This window comes from Guyanagaster necrorhizus (genome assembly GCF_019112545.1).
Source record: "Guyanagaster necrorhizus MCA 3950 unplaced genomic scaffold BT62scaffold_14, whole genome shotgun sequence".
Taxonomy (NCBI): domain Eukaryota; kingdom Fungi; phylum Basidiomycota; class Agaricomycetes; order Agaricales; family Physalacriaceae; genus Guyanagaster; species Guyanagaster necrorhizus.
This window is the reverse complement of record NW_025064893.1, coordinates 497,689-519,725: the sequence shown is the minus strand read 5'-3', so window position 1 is coordinate 519,725 and position 22,037 is coordinate 497,689. Positions and strand designations below refer to the sequence as shown.

The 22,037-nt window shown below is 46.5% G+C and overlaps 4 protein-coding genes across 4 annotated transcripts; 1 reads left to right on the top strand and 3 right to left on the bottom strand.

Annotated features, from left to right (window-relative positions):
- Positions 1–548: 548 nt before the first annotated feature.
- Positions 549–1,001, top strand: BT62DRAFT_877572 (uncharacterized protein; the record flags this gene model as incomplete). Its single annotated transcript, XM_043182555.1, has 1 exon — positions 549–1,001. A coding segment is annotated over one exon (453 nt), but the record flags the coding sequence as incomplete, so codon positions are not given.
- A 942-nt stretch (positions 1,002–1,943) lies between these two features.
- On the bottom strand, positions 1,944–4,415 carry BT62DRAFT_932674 (uncharacterized protein). The gene is given in 8 exon segments (XM_043186399.1): positions 1,944–2,502; positions 2,558–2,851; positions 2,903–3,661; positions 3,714–3,787; positions 3,843–3,967; positions 4,016–4,083; positions 4,121–4,122; positions 4,138–4,415. 8 exon segments carry the CDS (start codon positions 4,197–4,199, stop codon positions 2,402–2,404), a joined length of 1,485 nt encoding a protein of 494 aa, XP_043039059.1. The 5' UTR covers positions 4,200–4,415; the 3' UTR covers positions 1,944–2,401.
- An 8,856-nt stretch (positions 4,416–13,271) lies between these two features.
- BT62DRAFT_896431 (uncharacterized protein) lies at positions 13,272–13,696 on the bottom strand (the record flags this gene model as incomplete). Its single annotated transcript, XM_043183258.1, has 2 exons — positions 13,272–13,450; positions 13,501–13,696. Coding segments are annotated over 2 exons (375 nt in total), but the record flags the coding sequence as incomplete, so codon positions are not given.
- Positions 13,697–21,384: 7,688 nt separating this feature from the next.
- BT62DRAFT_932669 (uncharacterized protein) lies at positions 21,385–21,848 on the bottom strand. Its single transcript, XM_043186398.1, has one exon. The coding sequence runs from the start codon at positions 21,591–21,593 to the stop codon at positions 21,396–21,398; it is 198 nt and encodes a 65-aa protein (XP_043039057.1). The 5' UTR covers positions 21,594–21,848; the 3' UTR covers positions 21,385–21,395.
- Positions 21,849–22,037: the final 189 nt, after the last annotated feature.

Below are 22,037 nucleotides of genomic sequence, written 5' to 3'. Positions count from 1 at the left end.
TCGGCGACGCGACTGTCGCAATCTCTACAAAGCTCTCACTCTGAAATTCGGGGTACATAGCGACTTTCACTCGGTCGCTACGATTAAGGATGAGCGGACTAGGAGGCGAAGCGAGGCTTATTTCTCGCAATGGCGTGCATCCTGTCTGTATAGGCAGTTTATATTCCAAGGGCTCCGGGTGACCACGCCATTCGAAAGAAACGAAGAGCTATCGCGAAACACATTCAAATGTCATGGAAACAATTTCATTGACGTTTGCCGTCGTGTCCGGGGTTTCAATGATAGCGCGGAGCACCGCCGGCGTCGTAGAGGTGTCGTTGGCTTCCCTTCTACATCCTTACGTTCTACCTCCTTCGCCTCTGCCTTCGTAAGCCGTATCTTTAGTTGGCAATGCACAGCTCTTAGTTCCAGCTACTACTTATATGCACAATTTACATGATCGTGTATTGCCCCTAACTTTTCGACTCTTTCTCCCTGCTTGTTGTGTCTTTCCCGCAGTGAGCAACCCAAGTTCCTCCTCTCCGAACAAGAATATGAACGCGCCTTTCCCCTTCGACGACTCTGATCCCACATCAGATATCCTTCTAATATCACCTGATGGTGTTTATTTCTACGCTCACAAAAACATCCTTTCCCTTGCGTCTTCCTTCTTCCAAGACTTAATTCCTTTAGTCCAAGATCCGAGCGATGGCTCCTTGCCTGTAGTCGATCTGACTGAAGGAAGCAAAACCATCGACAAAATCCTTCGTTTCTGCTACCTAATCCCCGATCCTTCTTTTGCTGACGTATCCGAGGTCTACCAGGTCGCAGAAGACACGCACAAATACCTCATGAACGACGTAACAAGGCTTCCCAGTCAACTGAGGAAGTTTATCGATATATGCCCATTGCATGCCTCTGTCGTCGCTTGCAAGCTCAATTGGAAAAGGGAAGTTGACATTGCAGCGAGCAAGGTGCTGGCAGAGCCCCTATTCTCCCACAAGGAAGACATGCCGGAGCTCGACCTCCCTTCCCTCAGGATCCTTTATCGCTTCGCCCAGTTCCACGAACGGCGCATGAGCGTCATCCGATCCGCGTTTCTCGATAGGCTGGATAGAGTCCATGTCATGTGTACCGTCTACTTCAAAGGGCCGGCCTGCGATAGGCATGATATCTAGGACGACACTCTCAGTTTCCTCACCCGCTTCCGAGGAAATCATACCTTCTCCAATACGATGACCCTCCTCAAGGTGATGCTCTTGTCTCCAACCGTGGAGACTTTGGATTCAGCAGACGGGGATTCTAGGGAATCTGCGCGTACCACCTATCTCTAAGTGTAGAAATCGTTACGTTCCGGAATATATTGGGTCGAAAGAGGGTGACCGATGCAATTCATTTCCCACTGATATATTTTGCTTGGGGAACATGTTGGAGGAATATTTCTGTGTGGTTGGTAAACATTTACTGGTAATCAATGATGTCGGCATTTATTCCTTTCCTTCTCAGCATGAACACCCACAACTTCTGTTCCTTGTTCCTGCTGTCGAAGATATGATTGTGACCCACATATCAGTAAGACCGTGCACCGCTTTGCTGTTCTGTGAAACTCGTTGACGAACCATCAATTGTGTAAACCCGCAACTCCTAGAGCCAATTCTTTCAGACAGGTTCATTAATAGCATCGAAAGATGAGCGTGCGAAGACACATGTCAGAGGTGGAGAGGGTGGTGTCATGTCTAGAGCAGTCTACCACACAATAGGTTATCATGTCTAAGATGGAAAAGCGGTGATTTTTTGCAATTGGCAGCTGTTTCTGTTTGAGACCGTGACTACTTGAGTTCGCAAAGTTCGCAAAATAATTTAAAAATAGCCACGCTCGAAGCAATGGCGCGACCTAAGTATTGACTTTGATGTCATGAGAAACGCGCATGAGTACTCAAAGAGAAACTGAGATATACGTATATGTTTCCAAAAGCATAGGACAGGGTCACAGAATTGGAAGTTCATAGGTGAATGAATATACACGATCAAAGCTCTCGAACTATCCGCTTCACATCAACGCTTGCCATGAACCTCTCGTAGGGTTGCGGCGTCGTAATATCTCAATTCCGGAGAGCACGAGCGAGCGATAAAGGAATGGACTCGGTCGTGATAGAGCTTCATCTGCATGATGTATCCTCGTAGAAAGGACACGGACAACGCCGCGCCAGAGAGGATCGACCGGTCCGGTGACCTGAAATTCGGCAAACCACTGTCATCCGTCCGTCGTTTTTCTTTTCGGCTCAAAATCGACGCTACAGCGGAGACGGCTGTATTCCATACCGAAAGCCATCAAAGTGCGCATTTTCATGCTCATACTGCAAATGGATCGCTTAAAACTGTTCTATAGACAACTTCCGAGGCGATGCTGGATTATTCGTATTTAGATGTTTCGCGGAACGGACCATCGGGCCTCTTCCCCAGGAGGGAGAAGTTCGGCATAAAAGGCACGGGCATAACTCTGAAAAGCACCGTATACGCAGCCTATAAAACCCTCGTCAGGGCGATGTCAAAGAATGCTGTAACGAAGAGAATATACCAAAATCGACGGCCAAACCAAACATTTCTCTTTGAGATGTCAGCCCACCAAAACTTGTCCTACCCTGAAAGACAAATCCAAGGCATCCGTACGCAGGTATGGCGGAGCAAAGGATGACAAGGATGATGAGAATTTTGAGGTTTGACAGAAACTTGCGCTGGATCATAGGCCATAACAGAGATCCAAGTATCCCAGTGCATGGCGTCAACACTCCGATCAATATGAGCGCTGAAGGCCGCATATTCAACGACGTTTTGCAAAAAAGAATTGCAGTGAAGGTTATAGTCGTAAACCCTAAAGAAGACTTACTCAGACTCATAGCTACATCGCCAACACCCCACGTACCATCAGAAAGCAAAAACCACGCCGCCAAGTACTTGAATGTGTTGCGGAGTTTCTTGATTTCCTGCCAGCATAGCATACCACCTAAGCGTTTCCAGGCTGCGACGACGTCAGTTCGTATGCTCCGTTTACCGTCAGTGATATCCGAGCTATCGATCCATATAGCACTCTCGGAGGCTCCCGAGGTTGCCAAAGCAGTGGGATCAGGCAGCCACACAGCAGCGGGAATTGAAAAGACGGCCCACCGTATTCCACCCAATCCGATGGTTAAACGGAGGGAGAAGGTGCTACCTTTGAGCTTCGTCACAGGTATCAGGGCTACTAGCAATAGACATATGGCAGCGCCATACCCAAGAGCTATGCCCAGGGATGAGATACGAGAGGTAGCCCAAGAAAGCTCGTTGTCATAGCGAACTCGTAGTTCTGAACTTTCCGCTCGGTTCCTTGATATAAGGGGCTCTTCAACGCCTTCGGTGTGCGCTTCAGATGCGGTACGGCCATTATCAACAAGCTCCGAGTCTTCGGCGTCCTGGCTGGTTTCAAGTTGTAAACACAGCTCAGCCACTTCCGGCGAGTCCCTTGCTAGAGATGGCAAATATACGTTCATGGCAACGACAGAAACGCCAAACCCTACGTTAGCGCATATTGCCAGAAATGCAGAAAGAAACCATAACGGCGAAGATGATGGTAGTATCAGGAAGAGAACTGCGGCGAAAGCTCCCTGTAACGCAAAGGTAAGGAGAAGCCGTTTGCGATGGGCCGCTGCCCACAGAAAGTCAGATATGGGGGATCCAAGGAGCTCATGGATGCACACAATTATCAGCGATGCCTCCCACAGAAATCACCGTCAACGCTTGGAGTGCGACGGATATCGAGTACACGTAGAGACTTAAGATAAGATATATCAGGATCGTTTCATTTCAGAAAGTCGCTGCCCACGCACCTGAAGCTAGCGGTATCTATCCACAGAAATCCGAGTTTCACTATACATCTCTCAGGGGAATCATTCACGTGCAGAATTTTTGCCACTGTTGAGCATGGGGTCGTTCTGTCGGGCAGTAGAAATCCCTACCGAACGATGAGCGGCAAGGAAAGTTATCCCGCGAGTAGACGCACGTTATCTCGTGCAAATTGCTCTAGAAATATCGGTAAAAACAGCGTCAACGATACGATGACGAATACTTTGCTACCATGTAGGAACATCAGCGCTACAGTACTATTCGGTGACCATGACTTACCTTGCGGAAGCATAGCTCAGCCATCCGTGAAGTCGTTTCTTAAATTCTGCTGCACTCAACATGGCAGTACCACGCTGCATTCAAGACGTAACTCCCTTCGCGGTAAAGGAAGGAAGCACGGCAACCCTAACACAGTAGTATCCAAACTCCCGATAATCCATCGCTACCGGAATTACGGCGATGTTTATCCATCCTTGCCAGGTGGCTGGTCAACATACCATCGAATGGAGGGTAGGGCAAGAAGCAAAGTGCATCGGAGGTGCACATGGTAGATGAAGAATGAATTCACTTGAAGATTCATTGGTGGCAGACCCGGGCCGGTACTATCAGCAGATGAGGTTAGGGTTCGGATGCAGCAGTGGCTGGCGCACTGGCAAAGCGAGTTGCCCTTGTGCCGCATATCAGTTTCCAAGTTCTCTATCCACAGATGAAATTCTGGCACCTTTTGCTTCTAATGCAGAAAGATCTGAACATAGACTCATGAAGGAAGCAGTATACCCCTTTGATCTTACTTACCTTATATATATTTGATATATATATATCTACCACCTCCTGTCTCTACTCAATCACTATAAGGCCTTGCCATAGTTACCTGTGTACCTCATGCTATTGTTGTGCCCCACTGAGGTATGTATACCTTACAGTGTTTGCTTATTGTATTACTCACTCTTGTTCACAGTACTTACATATATTCCTCTGATATTATACTAGGGTAGGCACTAATTGCCCTGATATTTTGACTCTGCTATATGTGTGGAATCCTTCCATGATGCCACTGACTTTGAGGATGCAGTAAATAATGAAAATCATGCATCATAGTAGGGTAGCCAATATGAGTGAAGTATAAAGCACAGCCCAGTCAACAGAGTTCAGCATGTAAAGATCTGATGCATCTGGTATGTTGCCAAAAACATTATTGTAGAGTATAATTCCTCTAATAACTAGATGTGTGGAGATGAGTTGCAGATAATAGATTTACCCAAATCCTATGTGACCAATTGTATTACAGACTTACTGAGCACCAAAGTAGTACAGATGGTCAGAATGAACACAACATGCCAAGACCATCCCCAAACATTCCAACAACACCAAATCTACAAATTTATTGAGCAAGCTGTATGTGAAGGAAAGAAAACATCATACCAAAGTGGCATCTACCAGGAGAGTGCTCAAAACACCATTAATATTCTCTATCAAGATCATTGGCAAGGATTCATGTGAGTAGGCATCATATTTCATCCACAAGTTTTGCCCATGGGCAATAAAATAAAGAGTGCACTGTCTCCAGTTGTAGAAAAGGATAAAAGTTGCCATGGCATATAAGAGTAAGATGATGACAATGAAGAAGTGTGGCCTGCAAGAATTTCCATGGTTTTTGCTCAAAACTAGACAGAATTTCAACTCATTAGAAAGGCACAACATCAGCAGAGAGTAATTTATAAACCAAGGGTCCACATCATTATAGCCACTACTCTGGTATAAAATCCTAGAAGCAACTTCAGTTGCAGACAGTTTATTGGAAGCAAATAGACCCTCTGACTGTGTGATGATCCAGTGAGGACCGTTTTGTTCAGTAGTCCATCCAGAAATTAGAGGATGTCCTTGACCTTATTGTTGGTTAATTCTGGGATGGTAGTCCCAGTACCATTGATTGAAAGAAGAGCAGAGATGGACTTTGGCACCTGATCTGACTGAATAGTCAGCACTTTATGTAGAACAAATCCAGTACAATATTATCTTGAAACCATCATTACCAAAGATTGTGGTGTTGATGTAGCATACTTATGGTGGGGCAATGAACTCTGACTCTCAATGAACAACACTTGCCTGCTATCATGCAGCCTGCAAAGGCTGTTAGGCTCATACTATTGTGCTCATATGCCAGGGATTAGTAATTATTGCTCCAATGCCATGCAGCTAGCTTCTTTTTCACTTTCCCTGGCTGCTGCAATCATCTACACAGATTTTTTGCTTACTATATACATTGTGATTGTCAATGAAAATCAAGTGACCCATGCATCCAAAATCAGTCTGATGATGGTGAGAACACTAATTTTGGATCAGGCTGTCACTGTATCATTGAGACACATGCATTTTAGAACTACAACAAAAAGAACATTCCATCAATTCCACAGGATACATGATTACAAAACAAGAGAAAATTAAGTCCTTGGCACCCATTCATACCAAAGAATTGTCATGTCATCTCTTTGCCCATGTTCTGCAGGCCCAAGAAACTTGGCAAATATTTCCACCAAAGTCCCAGCTACCAAGTTCTCTAGTAGCTCTACAGCCTGGTTTCCATCTGGCCCCATCCAGCCAACTTCAACACTATGGCCAAGAGTCTTTGAGCAAAGGCTTCATCAACCTAGCTGCCAACAAGTCTCCCCACAATGATAGAAGGATCAGGTCTATCCAGCTTTTTGACCCTCTGATTGACTATAGCCTCACCTTCCACAATAGCATTGACACCATGGGTATATAGAACCAGAGTTGACTTGTGCAGTCGAAGCTCAGTGAGGTCAATAAAATGAGTGCTGTTATGATTTTTCCTATTTTTCTTCTATTTTCTCTTCTTCCTCGGAAATGACCCCTATCTTTGCTTAGTCAGGGTGCTTAGACCAGCGCTTAGGACCGTGGGAATGCTTAGCTCAGCAACCCAATCGGTCCTTATTCTACTGTGCTGCTGTGCGCTGTGAAGGGAGAGATAATACTCTTTTTGTCCTCCAACTGTGGCACAGCAGTAACAGCACACAGCAGGACAATGGGCTTTTGTGAAGAGACTAGTCATAGAGGGGGAAACAGCTCACAGCAGGACAACAGCTTTTTGTGAATGTTTATTTATAGCCAACAGTATTTAAGTAGCTCAGTTCTCACTGTAATACCCCAGTCTCGAACTAAAGTTTACACACCACCATCTTATCTCGAGCTCAACTAATTCGTCGGGCCTTGAACCACATAAGACTCTCAACACATCAGTGAACTCAGTCGAACATACCCAAAGTGCGAGGTACCGAACTGTTTATCATGTGTTGATTGTCATGTGGGATTTGGGCTTAACAATTAGTTCGAGACTTTCACATTCCCTTTCTCAAGCCCAATCATGCTGAGAAACTGAATGCCCCCTGCGCTTAATCCTTCAAACCTGAACTTTACTCAAGAGTTCTTTATACTCTTTGTTTCCATCATTGGAATTCTGGTCGGACTATTAGTGCTCATACAGCTGTGCCGTGGACACCAATCGATCATCGCCTGGTCTATCCATCACTATCATGAATTTCAGCGCATCCGTGCCATTCTATGAAATGTCACACCGGATCTTCCTCTTCATGACATCCCTGCTTCGGCTCGACCCTCAATGTCCCAACAGCCCCATCAGCCAGAGGGAGTCGACCCCGAAGACGTCTCTGGGAGAATGTCTTCGGAACACCATATGGAAGAAGAGGAACAACCACAGCAGCATGTATACCCCCCACGACCCCCACCGGCAGTCATTCAGGACACCAGAAACCCTTGGGCAATAGAGTTTCGATGACCCTGAACCGACTCCCACATCCTATCCCCCCCCCACAGTATTCGAGCAACAAGGACACCAACCCCCGTCTCTGGCACCAGCAGCAGGCGCCATGCCAGAGACTCCTTGGATGACTCGCAGGTGGCTCACGGGACCAGTACTAGGACACAGGGATCCCATCATACAATGTCAGTACGAGGTAACAGCACTGACAACAGGACAGAGATCGGACATGGCATCCACGGTAACCATGACAACAGCGAACGACAGACTGCTGCTGTCGAGGTCAACTGGTTGGAGCAACAACCCATCAGGAACTTCGCCGGGCTCTTCACCAATCAAACCAGAAGCGACAATGAAATTTACAGGGAGAACAACCTCTTCGGGAGGTATCTCAGGGCATGAGAGGCAGAACAGCGGCAAAGAGAGAGCGAAAGTATCAGCATGACCATGTTGGTCAACACCAGCACCCTCGACTCCCTATTCCAACAGCCCACCCCCTCTTACACTGAGTCTGACCCATGGGTGATGCCTGTCGACAGAGTCATCCAGGGCGACAACGTCCCAAGACAAGAGGAGCTCAACGCTGACAACGACGAGCTCAATGATGACCACCCACTATCATACGGAACGGATACCATCGCAGACACTGACAGTATCCCAAGCCACAGGAACGGGATATCGGCAGACCAGGGATCGATTGGAGGAGACAGCCAACACATTGACCCCACAGGAGACCTTAAACGGTTTCTTGATGGACCAGTGGTGGCCCTCTTTCTCCAACCCCGATTTTACCGAAACTTCCGTCGATATGGCCGAGCAATGGCGGCGGACACAACAGGGGGAGAGGCCGAGCACGAGCAACAGCAGCCTGGGCAGGAGCCTTCTCCTCGCCCCGGGCCAGAGGACGCTGGACCAAGTAACCAACCCGAGACCCATCAGACCGACAATTTATGACCTGGCCGACATTTCTCTCCTCGGAGGGGAAACATGGGACCAGGACGATGACGTGGGTGACAGAGAGGAGGGTTCAATCGCGGAGGTCGGGGACCTTCGCTTTGAATCCGAAGAGAGTATGGAAGGGCAGGGAGTGGGGGAGGTTTTGCAACATGTGGCCCAGAGGCAGGCCATTTTAAATTTTAACCAACAATTTTTGCATTATCAGATAGAGCTGACACAGCCATACAAACCAAGGTATGGCAAAAGGACGATAATCAAGCCGTGGATGCCGAACACACCATCCGCAAAACTGGTGTCCACGGCTCCATCAACCTGGACGGCACCATTTTGGCACCCACATAACACCCACGCCATCCCCGGAATGGCATCTCAGCTCAACAGGAACCGATCACAGGCAGCCCGGCAACATTTGAGCCAAAGAAAATTGCCAACGGTGCTGCAAACCCTGGCCGAGCAGCTGCCACCATATATGGCAGAAGCCAACAACACAAGAACAACTGCATGGGCACAACCACTTGATGGCGGAATCCCGACCCCTATAACCACCACGATACAACCAGCCATTCTGGAAATACACAAACAACAGATGAATGAACTTAGGCTGGTGGGAAAAACAACTACAGACTACTTCACCAAGCTGGAGCAACTCACAACACTCACTGGGGTACGGGATGACACCACCGACACCGGATACATGGTCGAATGTATCAAGATGGGACTACCACCAGTCTACCTAACGACAATTCTAAACAAGGAACAGTATGTCCCAAGGGGTTATGATGAATGGAAGGACCAAACCATCGACATATACAAAGAACGACAACGGCAAAGGGCTGAGGCGATTGTCTTGGCATATGGCCATGGAACTCCAGCACTGATATTCACCGGCACAACAGATATCGAAGACATACGTCTTCTCAGAGAAGGGGCAAGAAGCTCTAAGGGAACCCAGAAAGGGATCTGAATATAGATCGCCGAACAGCACTGATCGAATGCAAAAACTCAGCCACAGACTAAGTTAACTGACATTTTCTTTTCTATAGTAACCCCACTCTTCGAACAAGATGAACATTGTTTGAACCAACGGGATGAAACACCAGCAACACCCCATGGCCGACAACCGATTTCCATACCAGGAATCATAACCGGCAAGATACCACGAATCACAAACGAAGGAACTATAATTTCACAGATTAATTAACTTCTAACGGCAGATCATTCATCAGCATAACCCACCAAATGACACACAAAGAAACTAGGAACTTCCCCAAGAGACCGGGGAATTTCTGGAGAGTCACTGGAACCGCACTCCAAGGACAATACCGACAAAACTTCTCGCCATAATATCGAACTTTTCAAGTAACGATATTATCTCATTGGAGTAGATTCGGCCAGGGAGGAAATGGCAGGAGAAGCCATAATCCTCCAACGGAACCCTTCCATGGCATCGTCATGGCCATGGAAAAGAACGATACATGAACATATCAATGAAGGATCCAAGGTACAGGATCAGAATCCCATCACTTAATCAGTGATGGGAACACACCAACAACAGGAACATTGATTCATCAGGGATGAATTACGAATAAACCCTCTTCGGCATCAGAAAACCACACCTACAGCAGATTGGCCATCCCCGGATGGCCATGCTCACTCGTTCTGACTTAAAACGTCAGAAGAAGACCTACAAAACTCCTCGCCATAATACCCGCACTCTTCGAGTAATGGGACTATCTTATTGAGGTAACGTCGGTCTTAGAAGATCTGGACAGATCAGAGATCTACCAGATCACCCAGAAGAATCATGCTTGATGGGATATTCGTGACTCATGACGAACTATGATGTCACATATATGTCAAGATTTGCAGGGGGAAAGCCGGAACGGCACTACCGCACCGAGACAAGGACCCTTCATCAACAGGGACCTACAACCACACTTCCCGAAAACAACGGCTATGATGCCACCATTATTGTCAATTGCTTCTCGAAGACAATCATTCTTCGGCTTCACCAACTACCGAAGATTCATCCGGGACTATAGCAAAATAGTCCGACCAATGACACAACTAACTGGAAATTCCCCATGGAATTGGGGAATTTCCCAATGGGCGGCGTTTAACGACCTGAAACAGCGACTGGCAACGGACATTATCCTAGCCATCCCAAGTCAGGATGGGAAGTTCCAAGTGGAAGCCGACTCCAGCGAGGGCGCAGTTGGAGCCGTACTCTCACAGGAACAGGACAACAAATGATGATCAGTTGCATTTATGTCAAAGGCACTCACAGTGACTGAGCACAACCATGAAATCTACGACAAGGAACTCCTCGCCATAATGCTAGCTCTTGCTGAGTGGTGGCATTATCGCATTGGAGCAGTCCAGACTTTTGAGATCTGGACAGATCACCAGAGCCTCTGGTACTTCCGACAACCACAAAAGCTTAATCGCAGAACAAGCCAGATGGGTCACAGAATTATCCCAATACGAGTACATGCTACACCACAAGGCTGGAGTAGCAAACAAGAAGGCCGACTTCCTCCCGCTGCAGGGCAGACCATGACCAAGGGGGAGACAACAACAAGGAGGTCATATTACTACAACCAGAACACTTCCGACCCATGATGATGCCCACGGAAGAAGAGATGCATGAACGCATCAAAAGCACCACCCAAGATCCACACAAGTGGGATCAAAGAATCGCTCCATCACTCAATCATGAGCGTGGACTAAAGAAGGAAGGGGGGTTGATTCATTATGATGGACGAATCTATATCCCTAGGGATCACAAGCTTCATCAAAGCTTGTGAGACTTGCCAGTGAGGCAAGACTTTAACACAACCCAGGGCAGCTCCACTCCATCCGAATGAGGTCCCTTCATCACCATGGACCCACATCTCGGTGGATATGATAACCGGACTTCCTGAAAGCGATGGCTATAATGCAATCATCATCATAGTCGATCGCTTCTCGAAGGTAATCATCCCGATCGCCTGCTCTACAGAATTAACATCCGAAGGATGGGCAAAGATACTACGAGATGAGGTTTATACAAAAGTATGGCATGCCTCAAGTAGTGATCTCAGACAGGAGACCACAATTCACGTCCAAGTTCTTGGACGACTTGTACCGACTCCTGAACATCAAAAGGAATGCCTCAACGGCATATCACCCACAAATGGAACAGGCCAACCAGGAAATTGAAAAAGTATCTGCAACTCTTCATCAGTTATTGGCAAGATGACTGGACGGAATGGCTGGCATTAGCAGCATTCCAATATAACAACAGAATTCACTCCGCAACGGGTAAAACACCATTCTTTGTGAATTATGGATGCAACCCACCAGTTGCACAAGTGGGACGGCAGAACACTACATCAGCATCCGTGGATTTTGCTACAACCATGGCAAAAATCCATGAAGAGACCAAGACGGCCCTCGACAAAGCTGCTTTAACAATGAAAAAGCAGTATGACAAGACAAACGAATGGGACCCTCTGAAGTCTTGAAAAGGATTGGCCAATCGGCTTACAAGCTGCAGATCCCTGCAACTTGGAAAATTCATAATGTCTTCAATGAGACATTGTTGACACCATACTTGGCACCAGCCTTCCCAAGCCAGGAATCACCGCCTCCTCCCCCACCAGAACTCATTGACGACGAGGAACACTATGAAATCGAGGAAGTGCTAAACCACAAACTCAGAAAGGTTAAAGCACGAGGCGGAGGCATGAAAACAACTGTTGACTACCTAGTCAGCTGGAAGGGCTACAGACCAGAATCAAACCAGTGGGTCAACGAAAAATACATGGACACCGAGGATGCAATCTATGACTACGAACAATGCAATCAACGGATGGGTCCAGCAGATCGGCCACCTCCTGCCAAAGGGTGGAGGACTCCCCTTACTCAACCATCGGGATGATGGTCTTAAGGAGGGGGTAATGTTACGATTTTTCCTATTTTTCTTCTATTTTCTCTTCTTCCTCAGAAATGACCCCTATCTTTGCTTAGTCAGGGTGCTTAGGCCAGTGCTTAGAACCATGGGAATGCTTAGCTCAGCAACCCAATCAGTCCTTGTTCTACTGCGCTGCTGTGCGCTGTGAAGGGAGAGACAATACTCTTTTTGTCCTCCAACTGTGGCGCAGCAGTAACAGCACACAGCAGGACAATGGGCTTTTGTGAAGAGACTAGTCATAGAGGGGGAAACAGCTCACAGCAGGACAACAGCTTTTTGTGAATGTTTATTTATAGCCAACAGTATTTAAGTAGCTCAGTTCTCACTGTAATACCCCAGTCTCGAACTAAAGTTTACACACCACCATCTTATCTCGAGCTCAACTAATTCGTCGGGCCTTGAACCACATAAGACTCTCAACACATCAGTGAACTCAGTCAGACATACCCGAAGTGCGAGATACCGAACTGTTTATCACATGTTGATTGTCACATGGGATTTGGGCTTAACAGGTGCTGAGCGAGTTCAGGACATATGGTGGCATCACATTGTAATACCAAATGCCATCCTAGTAGTGTTGCAGTTGTTGTCCTCTCAGGAGTTTGAAGAAGAGCTCTATTGAGAACTCTGATGGGAACTTGAGACTATAGTCACCCAAACCTGTAAGCATGGAACAGTGAATACAAGGATAAGATGTATCGGTTTCTACATATCTCTTGTGTATGGTACCACACCCAACAACTGACCATTTTCCATTATAGTCTCCTTTTCCTCCAAGGGATGCATCATAGTGATAGAAAGATACTTCTTCAGAGTACACATGCTATGAAGAGTAAGGAGGCCCTCACCATATCCTATCCCATCAGGATCTTCACAGGATATTACTAATTGAACATCAGAACAGCCTGTCTTTGCATAGAGAATAACAACATACCAACAGTGGAATCACCTAGTCCAGCTAACCACATGTTCTCTTGCTCCTCATTGATAAGAGCCAATGACAGCATGGAGCCAGAAAATGCTCGCTGGAAAATTGGCTTATTGGCATTGATGAGGGCCACTGCTTGCAGGTAGTTCAAAGTGAAGGGATCTGAGCATAGATTCTTGACAGCATTGCCTATCTCTTCATCAAATTCCTCGATCTGTTCTCTCAAGACATTCTTGACCTTGCTGATGAGAGTATCTCAAGATCGACCTTGAAACTCCTCGACGATGTCACACAGCGCCTTCTCAATCAGCTGGAGAAGATTGGCAGCAGCATATTCAGATGCATGTGCACTACTGTGGCCTGGAATTAATGATTTAGTAAGATAGAATAAAGGCTACAATCAAAAGGCTCACTATTGAAGACAGCGAGAAATTTCTGTTGCAGGCAGATTACTTTTACACAGTGGATAATAGGCCAGACTGAGTATGACAGTCAATTGCTTAAAGGCAGAGGTACATATGACTACTACTTATCTGAGTATGATGGTCAATTGCTTAAAAGCAATTGACCATCGACTCAGGACAAAACTGTCTATGCTTATATAAGATTGACATCAGGTACTTGTATTATCCTGCAACACTCCCTCTCAACACAATACTTCTCAGAGTTCAAGATCCAACAGCCTGATCATGTGAGTCATCTTCTTCTTCCCTAAGACCTTTGTGAAGATGTCAGCAGGCATGTCTTCTGTGTGAAGATGTTCAATATGTATGTGTCCCCACTCAACCTTGTCTCATAACCAGTAGAAGTGGAGGTCAAGATGTTTGACATGACTGTGATGATCAGGATTGTGAGCAACAGAGAGAGCAGACTGGTTGTCAATTAGCAGTGGCAATAGCGACAGATGATGGAAGCTAAATTCTGTGAACAGGTTTTGCAGCCACAGAATTTCCTGTCCAGCAGAGACGGCAGCCACATATTCAGCCTCTGTGGTCGATAAGATTACTATAGATTGTAGCTGACTCATTCAGCTGACTGCACCTATGCCCATCTTGACAACATATCCTGAGGTCAAGCACCCATTGTCTGGGTTTCCACCATGATCTGCATCTGTATATATATTGAACAGATCTGGATTTATAACATCAGGTGAATATGTCAATTTTAGGTTGATTGTTCCCTTTATGTATCTGAGGAGGTGTTTCAGGGCCTCCCAATGTCTCAATCCAGGGTTTTTGCTGAAATGTGATAGGACACTGACTGCAAAAGCTATGTCAGGATGAGTGGCAATGGCTAGATATGCTATAGAGCCAAAGATCTGGAGATATGGGATGTGCCACATGGTTTCCCATTCCTCTGGAGTAGCAGGGGACATTGAGCTGGATAGCTTAGTGTGTAGATCAAGAGGAGTACTGACACTGTTACAGTCAGACATTCCGGTACGTTCTAGGATTTTTTGGATGTACTGTGGTTGAGGGAGTGTGAGTGTTCAGTTTAGATGGTCTCTGTGTATTTTGACACTGAGGAGGAATGAAGTTGGACCTAGATTGCAAAGTTTAAAGTGCTTCTTGAGATCATTAACAACATGTCATGCAGACTCTATGGACTTTGTGGCAATTGTTACATCATCGACAAACACTGGAACAATAATCTGAGCATCATCTCTCTTGTACACCCATATGCTGTGTTCACAGCATACTCTGTCAAAGCCCATCTTGGTCATAGCACTGTGGAGCTTTTTGTGCCATTCATATCCAGCCTGCTTCAGTCCATAGATGGACTTGAAGAGATGAAGCATCCAGCTCTTGTCCTTTGTCTCAAATTCCTCTGGTTGTTGAAGGTATACCTCCTCTTTTAGATCACCATTCAGAAACACTGATGAGATATCCACACTCTAGAGCTCTAGGTTCTCAAGTGCAGCAAGAGCAAGGACTGTTTAGATAGCTGCCTATTTTAGAGTAGGAGAGAAGGTTTCAGTGTAGTCAAAACCTGGCCACTGTGAGTACTCTTTTGCGACATAGTGTGCCTTATAGCATTCAATGAATCCATCAGGGTTATGCTTCACTTTGAAGACCCATTTTCCACTTATAGCCTTTCATTCTGGAGGGAGCTTCACAAGCTCAAAGATGCCACTCTTCTGCAGTGCATTCAATTCCTGCTGAGCTGCCTCATACCATTTTTCACTTTTCTCTCCTGGCTGGGTCATCGCCTCTGCAAGTGTCTTTGGTTCATCATTGGATGCAGATGCTTGATTTGCCATCTCTACTGCTGTCTGAAATGCAAGCTCAAGAGCTTCTGTATATATGATATAGTCATCATCATATAATACAAAGGTTATTTCTGTGACAATATCTGTCTCAGTAAGCTCTGGCTCAGCAGTGGTTTCATCAATAGGATCAGAAAGGAGTTCATCTGAGTCTAGTGAGTTCATCGCATTGGTGCTAGAATGTTTACAGTGAAAACCACATTCAGTGTTTGGAGATGGGATTATAAGACCTTTAGAGTCATATTGTGGCTCGAAGCATGCCCAAGGACATAAAAGTGGTGAAGAGGGTGTAGGAGATGTCAGAAGACTTGATAATAGAGTAAGAGGTGATTCTGGAGGTGTTTGCATATTTGATAGAGTGGACGGAGCTGGTGAGGATAGTGATGATGATGATGATGAGAGTTGCTCAGATGGCAGAGATGGCTTATCAGTAGATGTGTTCTCTCCCCCTTGATGAGACATCACTGCATCAGGTATAGCAGTATCTGTGCTGTTATGTCTGTTTGTGGGAGATGTGTTATCACCAAGAGGATTTATAATATTTTTGTGATTTCCAGGAAATACATACTCATCGAATATAGCATGGCTGGAGGTGATGAACTACTGTGTAGAAGGGTTCCAGAATAGCCAGCCTTTTACTCCCTCTGGATATCCAACAAAGATACATTTTTGGGTGTGTGACTCTAATGCTCGATGTCCTTTTTTTCATACTAGCACATATGCAAGACATCCAAACACACGAAAGTAAGATATATCTGGTTTTCAGTGATTTGGGTCTCATTCTGTGAAGGGTGTGGTGTTTGGAAGAGGATCTGTGGGGATGTGATTTCAGACATGAATGAATACTCGGAGAGTGAGATACCAAAATGATGGTGGGAGATGTGACTCATTTAGCATGGCAGTGATGGCCTCTGCAATTGTGCAGTTGGCTCATTCTGCTATGCCATTCTGGTATGGTTCATTGGGTTCAGTATGTCACCTTTTGATCCCATGCTCAGCACAAAAGTTGACAAACTCCTTTCTCATATATTCACCACCTTTATCTTCCTGAAACTCAATGATTTTGAGTCCTGGGTGGGTATTCTCTGCATATGCTTTGAACTGCTTGAAGGCATTAAAGGCATCACTTTTATACTTCAGAGGTGTGACAGCCCAAGTGTCAGATGCACTGCAGATGAATGTTATTCAGTAGCAATAGCTCTCTGAAGTTGCGACAGGCATTGGATCTTTGATATTACTGTATACTCACTCAAGAAGGTGTTTCTTCTGCTCTGAGGGGCCACAAGGGACATTGTGGCAATGCTGTTTGCCAGCGAGGCATGGTATGCAGATAAGATCAGTTGGGGGATCTGACTCTCACTTCATTCCAGTTACTAGCTGCTTTGTATGCATGTGCCATATAGTGTCCATGTTTCGATGACAGCAATGTCTGTGCCAAAGTGTGTTGTCCATCTGGCAGATACTTGTAGAACTTGAGTTTGCAATGATAGTGGTCAATTTTGAGAACAAATGTGTGGTAGCATTGATATATCTAATATTGCTCTCATTTATAGTTGCTGTGAATCAGATCTTTTCACCCTGGCTGAAAGTGACATCTGATCCAGTGATTGAGATTCTAAATCCCTTTTCCTGTGTAAGATGATAGGGTGATAAGAGATTACTTTTCAATGCTGGTACATGTAATGTATCAAGAAGTTCCACTACTGAGCCTTTCTCCCCCTTAATCTCTGGCTCCAATACTACTGACCCAACCCCTGCTGAATAAATGACTGAATTGTCTGCCAGACAAATGGAAACAACATGTGGAGCATAGAGTCAGAACCATTGTCGGTGAGGGGTCATATGATGAGAAGCACCTGTATTGGTATTCCAATGAGACATAGCAAGTGATGATAAATCAGTACTTGCTTGGCTAGCAGTCTCCTCCTTCATTTCAGCAGAGTTAGCAGCTTCCAAGTCCTTCTTTCCAGCCCCCTTGTGATGATGCTTCCCAGCAGTACAGTCAGCAGCATGTTCATGGTTCCGTTTGAGTGAAAACTTCTTGGTTATACATTCTTCTTCTGCATGATTCTCACGAAGACACCATCCACATTTTGCAGCGGCATTGGTAGCCCAATTTGTGGCTGAATGAAAAGGTGTGGCTTTGAGAGTGACAGAGACTGCTGGATCACCAGCACGCAGCTTCTGATTGTTTTCTTCATTGTGAAATGCAGTGCAGAGTCCTTTGAGAGTGAGTTTATCGGAGAGAAGGAATAGTGATGTGACGAAGTTTCCAAATTTGGGCTGAGGAAGTGCATGAATCAGGGCCATAACAAGAAGCTCTTCTTCTAACTGCTAGAGGCCAAAATAAGCAGGATGCAGAGCACAGATATGACTCATGATTTGAGTGCTCCGACTGGCAAGGTCTGGAAGTGATTCTTCTGTCTCCTTCTTGAGATTGAAGAAGCTGTTGTAGGCTACAAATCGAGTCGCCAGTTTTCTTTGCTGATGGTGTGCCTTTAATGTGTCTCACATCCTCTCTGGATCGTCAAGACAGCTCTTGACATGAGCCTTCTGGGATTCATCAAGGCAGAGGTAGATTGTGCCAGCAGCCCATACCTGAGTCTCCTTTCAGTCCTTCCAGTCCTTCCTCTCCTGATATGTTGGCTTCTTGGGGTCTGCAAACTCTGGTTCAGGGTCACGGCCAATGGTGATAAGGTACTCGCAGCGAGTTTTGAGTAGGGCCGACATGTTTTCTTCCCACTCGCCATAGTTGGAGGCATTTAGATTGTCAAAGCCTTTTTTGATTGTGTCGAAGGATGGCATGATGTATGTGGTGATATCATTTCAGTAGTGAAATGACTGATGGAGAAATAGCAGGGCACAAGCAAGATGCGAAGGAAAAAAAAACTCGAAATAGGCCTTAAAGCATGGGGCCCATAACCTGTTGCAGGCAGGTTACTTTTACGCAGTGGATAATAGGCCAGACTGAGTACAACGGTCAATTGCTTAAAGGCAGAGGTACATATGACTACTACTTACCTGAGTACGACGGTCAATTGCTTAAAAGCAATTGACCGTCGACTCAGGACAAAACTGTCTATGCTTATATAAGGTTGACATCAGGTACTTGTGTCGTCCCGCAACAATTTCCACCGTCTGCCATCGATGAGCCATTCTTGCACGACAAATCGGTCTTCGTTCCTGGCAACGGGGGTTGGCTGGAGTGTGACCGAGTGGACGCCGGCAGTCATGCTGGAACTACACGAGCTGACGAACAGCTCTCACCAATGAGTGATGGAACGAGCAGACGACGACATGACTGGTGGCTGATCGGTGGCTGAAAAGAAATTTCGCTGAGAAATGGAGCTAGAGTGTTCGAGCCTGTAGATTTCTCAAGTCAGAACATAGCTTATTAAGATGTCAGTGGTCGTAGCTCACCGCAGAATGAGGATCGAAAAGTGGTAATGTGGCGGAACTGGAGAACAGCGGTGGCAAAGTAGTTGAAATGTCAGGGTCCGTGCGGAGAAGTCCGTTCATTCGTGATTAGTCCGACTAAGCTTGGTCCTGCACAATTCTGCAATTCAACAGGTCAATCACAGCGTCAAGCAAGAGCGGATCCAGTCCACTTCCTTCACTAACAGTGATGTGCCCACCGAGGACACCGAATATTGATTGCCGATAAAGATTTTCTCACAGCGGACCAGAAACTGGGTCAAGATGAACTGATTCCAGAGTCCTCAGTCCAGGCAGGAGATATTGAACAAGGGAAGAATTTACCTTTCAATTACTTTCTGGTTTGCCGGATACTCGGAAAGAAACCGAAGATTCGAGGTCATTTACAATTCCAGATACTGCAAAAGACGCTCCGTCACTTCCGACCTCAATGGTATGCTTGCTTTGCTCCGCTCGTTACAATTTTCAATGTAGCATCGCCGATCGCCTCGCGGGATCTTGCACCAGAGTATTCTTGTGCTCGAAGGTTTGACTCAGAGAAAGGTGACCATTTGAGAGTTATGTCAAGGTCGAGAACGCGTACATTCGTCTTACAGCGCAAAAAGCGAAATAATCATGTCTCGGATACGGGACTGGACCTATGTGCTTGTGAGTATGGTCTCAATGAGCAAGGGGACACGACTGATACTTGTACCTTGACGCCTTGCATGCTTTAGGATTCACCAACGTAGCCTTCAGACAAAGGATCATGGAGGCCTCATAAAGGCAGACAGATGTGCTGGAGTCCTACTGGCGAGACCCTGATGAGCAGGACAATCTTTAGCACAGAGACATCAAACTCATTGGAAACAAGGAAAGACATTACCGTGACCGAGCGAGCTGTGGTGTGGAGGAGCGCGATATAAGACGATTTGGATTCTGCTATGAATTCTCTACAGTCTGTCCGACGCCGATATCAATATGGACAGGAGGACCACTTGCTCAGCAAAAGGGTTGATGAGATCTGGCGTCGCGTCGCGAACGATGAACAAACCCAACACAGAATCACTTGATTCTTTACGGGTTGGCTCATCGGGTTTGATGACGACAACACCAGACCACTCATACCCTCAGCCTTGCTGGGAATCCCGATGCGGGTGATATCCAAATCCACCATCTTCTCCAGTGCTTTACCCACCATCCCCATCATAGGTCCCAGCTGGATGACATCCCTGATCGTCCTCTTTTGTGTGGTCACCAGTGCCATACTTCTCTCAGTCTATATTCATTCCTAGAGGGACAGGGGAATACCTTGTAAAATGCAAGATGTCATTGCTAGAAAACTATGGTGAGCATGTCAGAACACGATGCAGAGTCCCTCAGCACGCCGACACTTCACAATCAGTCGTCCATGGATCCATCTGTTTTGGCTTGATACCTGCCCTCTATCCTGAATGATGGGCCTTCTATTTTAGAGGAGTTCCCAGATGACGCGTTGTTCCTCAGTACTCTTGGTGGTTCTTGTTGACTTAGCTCGGCAAACCGCAATACGATTTAGGAAGATCCCGCAGAAATGCAAGGTACTCTGGTGCATACCGTTCAGGTTACGCTATGCATCATCAGCTAGGAGAGTTGTTATGAAGAGATCCTATGGCTGTATTGATGAACAGACGCACCTACACACGGGCACTGACGACCCGGGAGAGCTTCCTGTCTAGCAAGAGGTCCGAATGATAGCGACCATACGGCGCTCAGCCCACTGGGACTAACGAACGACGACGAAGATGACGACACTACGATGCTCCCACCTCACCGCTAGGTCTGGCACAATCGGTGACTATCCTCGGTCGCTCGCCTTGTTCGATAAATACTCCAACTGAGTATATCGACTGATGATGAGCGTGGACAATCGGATGGTTGAGCTGGTCACGCACAGTGAAACTACAGGTATTCCTAAAAGTTTTCTTCAGCTCCGTGTGCGATGGAAACGGGTTCGTATCCGTACCCTTCCAACGCCTTTTCGAAGTCCCATCGGTAGATATGGGTCCGTTCTTCCAAGGCGCTCATCAAGGAAATTCCGGTTGTTCTTGCGTGGGCGTCAGTTGATGCAAAAGGAGGACGGGGCTGGGAGTGAGCGCCGTCGTCATGATGGAAGAAAAGGAGAGAGGGATGGCGACGAACTCGATGGGCCCACCCGATATCCGAGTCGTCACATTCCGAGTCACAGCCTCTTTCCTTCCTTACCCTCAACGTCCATGAAGCCCTCCACATAACAGTGTTCCTCTTTTCGTCGTTGCGCCTCTCTTTCCAGGACCTTTACCTCTCCAGACGTCGAAGAAGGGAAATAGTGGCAGGCCCAGGAAATGGTTCTGTTTTCCTCTCTTTCTCGTACTGCTTCGCTGACTATCAAGAGCAGCATGCACGTTCTCTCTCCTCGTTCCTTGTCCTGTCTGTACTGGCGCCCAACATACTGGACTGCAAAGCGCAAAATTCAGGGTTGGCTAACCTGTTGATTTGGGAAGGCGGGCGTACGTCGTCCTCGCAGCTTTTACTATCCCGTCAATATTGACACTGGCGCCCAGGATTTGAGCTATTCATTCTGTCAGAGCGGCACAACATGCTCAGCATGGACGACAAAATCCCCGCATGAACTGATCTAGTCAGCCCCACTCCCACCGGAAATTCAGATTCTCTTTCAGCGCACGGCGTGTCTGCAAAGCGGATATATGCGCTTGGAAGGACGGACTGAGACTCATATATACGCTCTTCGTATGCTTTTTCTAAGGGCGAGGGTGCCGCAGTATCTTCAGTGAATCCCTGTCATCAATAACAATGCCAGTTCTTTACGCGACCGCATCGTTCA

What these genes read in the sequence shown, in the direction of transcription:
- BT62DRAFT_932674 (XM_043186399.1), bottom strand. Translation starts at nt 4,199, where the DNA reads ATGTTGAGTGCAGCAGAATTTAAGAAACGACTTCACGGATGGCTGAGC. An exon ending in ATAGATACCGCTAGCTTCAG is followed by an intron (nt 3,788 to 3,842) that starts GTGCGTGGGCAG and finishes TCTTATCTTAAG; the next exon opens with TCTCTACGTGTACTCGATAT. An exon ending in TGGTTTGGCCGTCGATTTTG is followed by an intron (nt 2,503 to 2,557) that starts GTATATTCTCTT and finishes AGGGTTTTATAG; the next exon opens with GCTGCGTATACGGTGCTTTT.
- BT62DRAFT_932669 (XM_043186398.1), bottom strand. Translation starts at nt 21,593, where the DNA reads ATGCTGCTCTTGATAGTCAGCGAAGCAGTACGAGAAAGAGAGGAAAAC.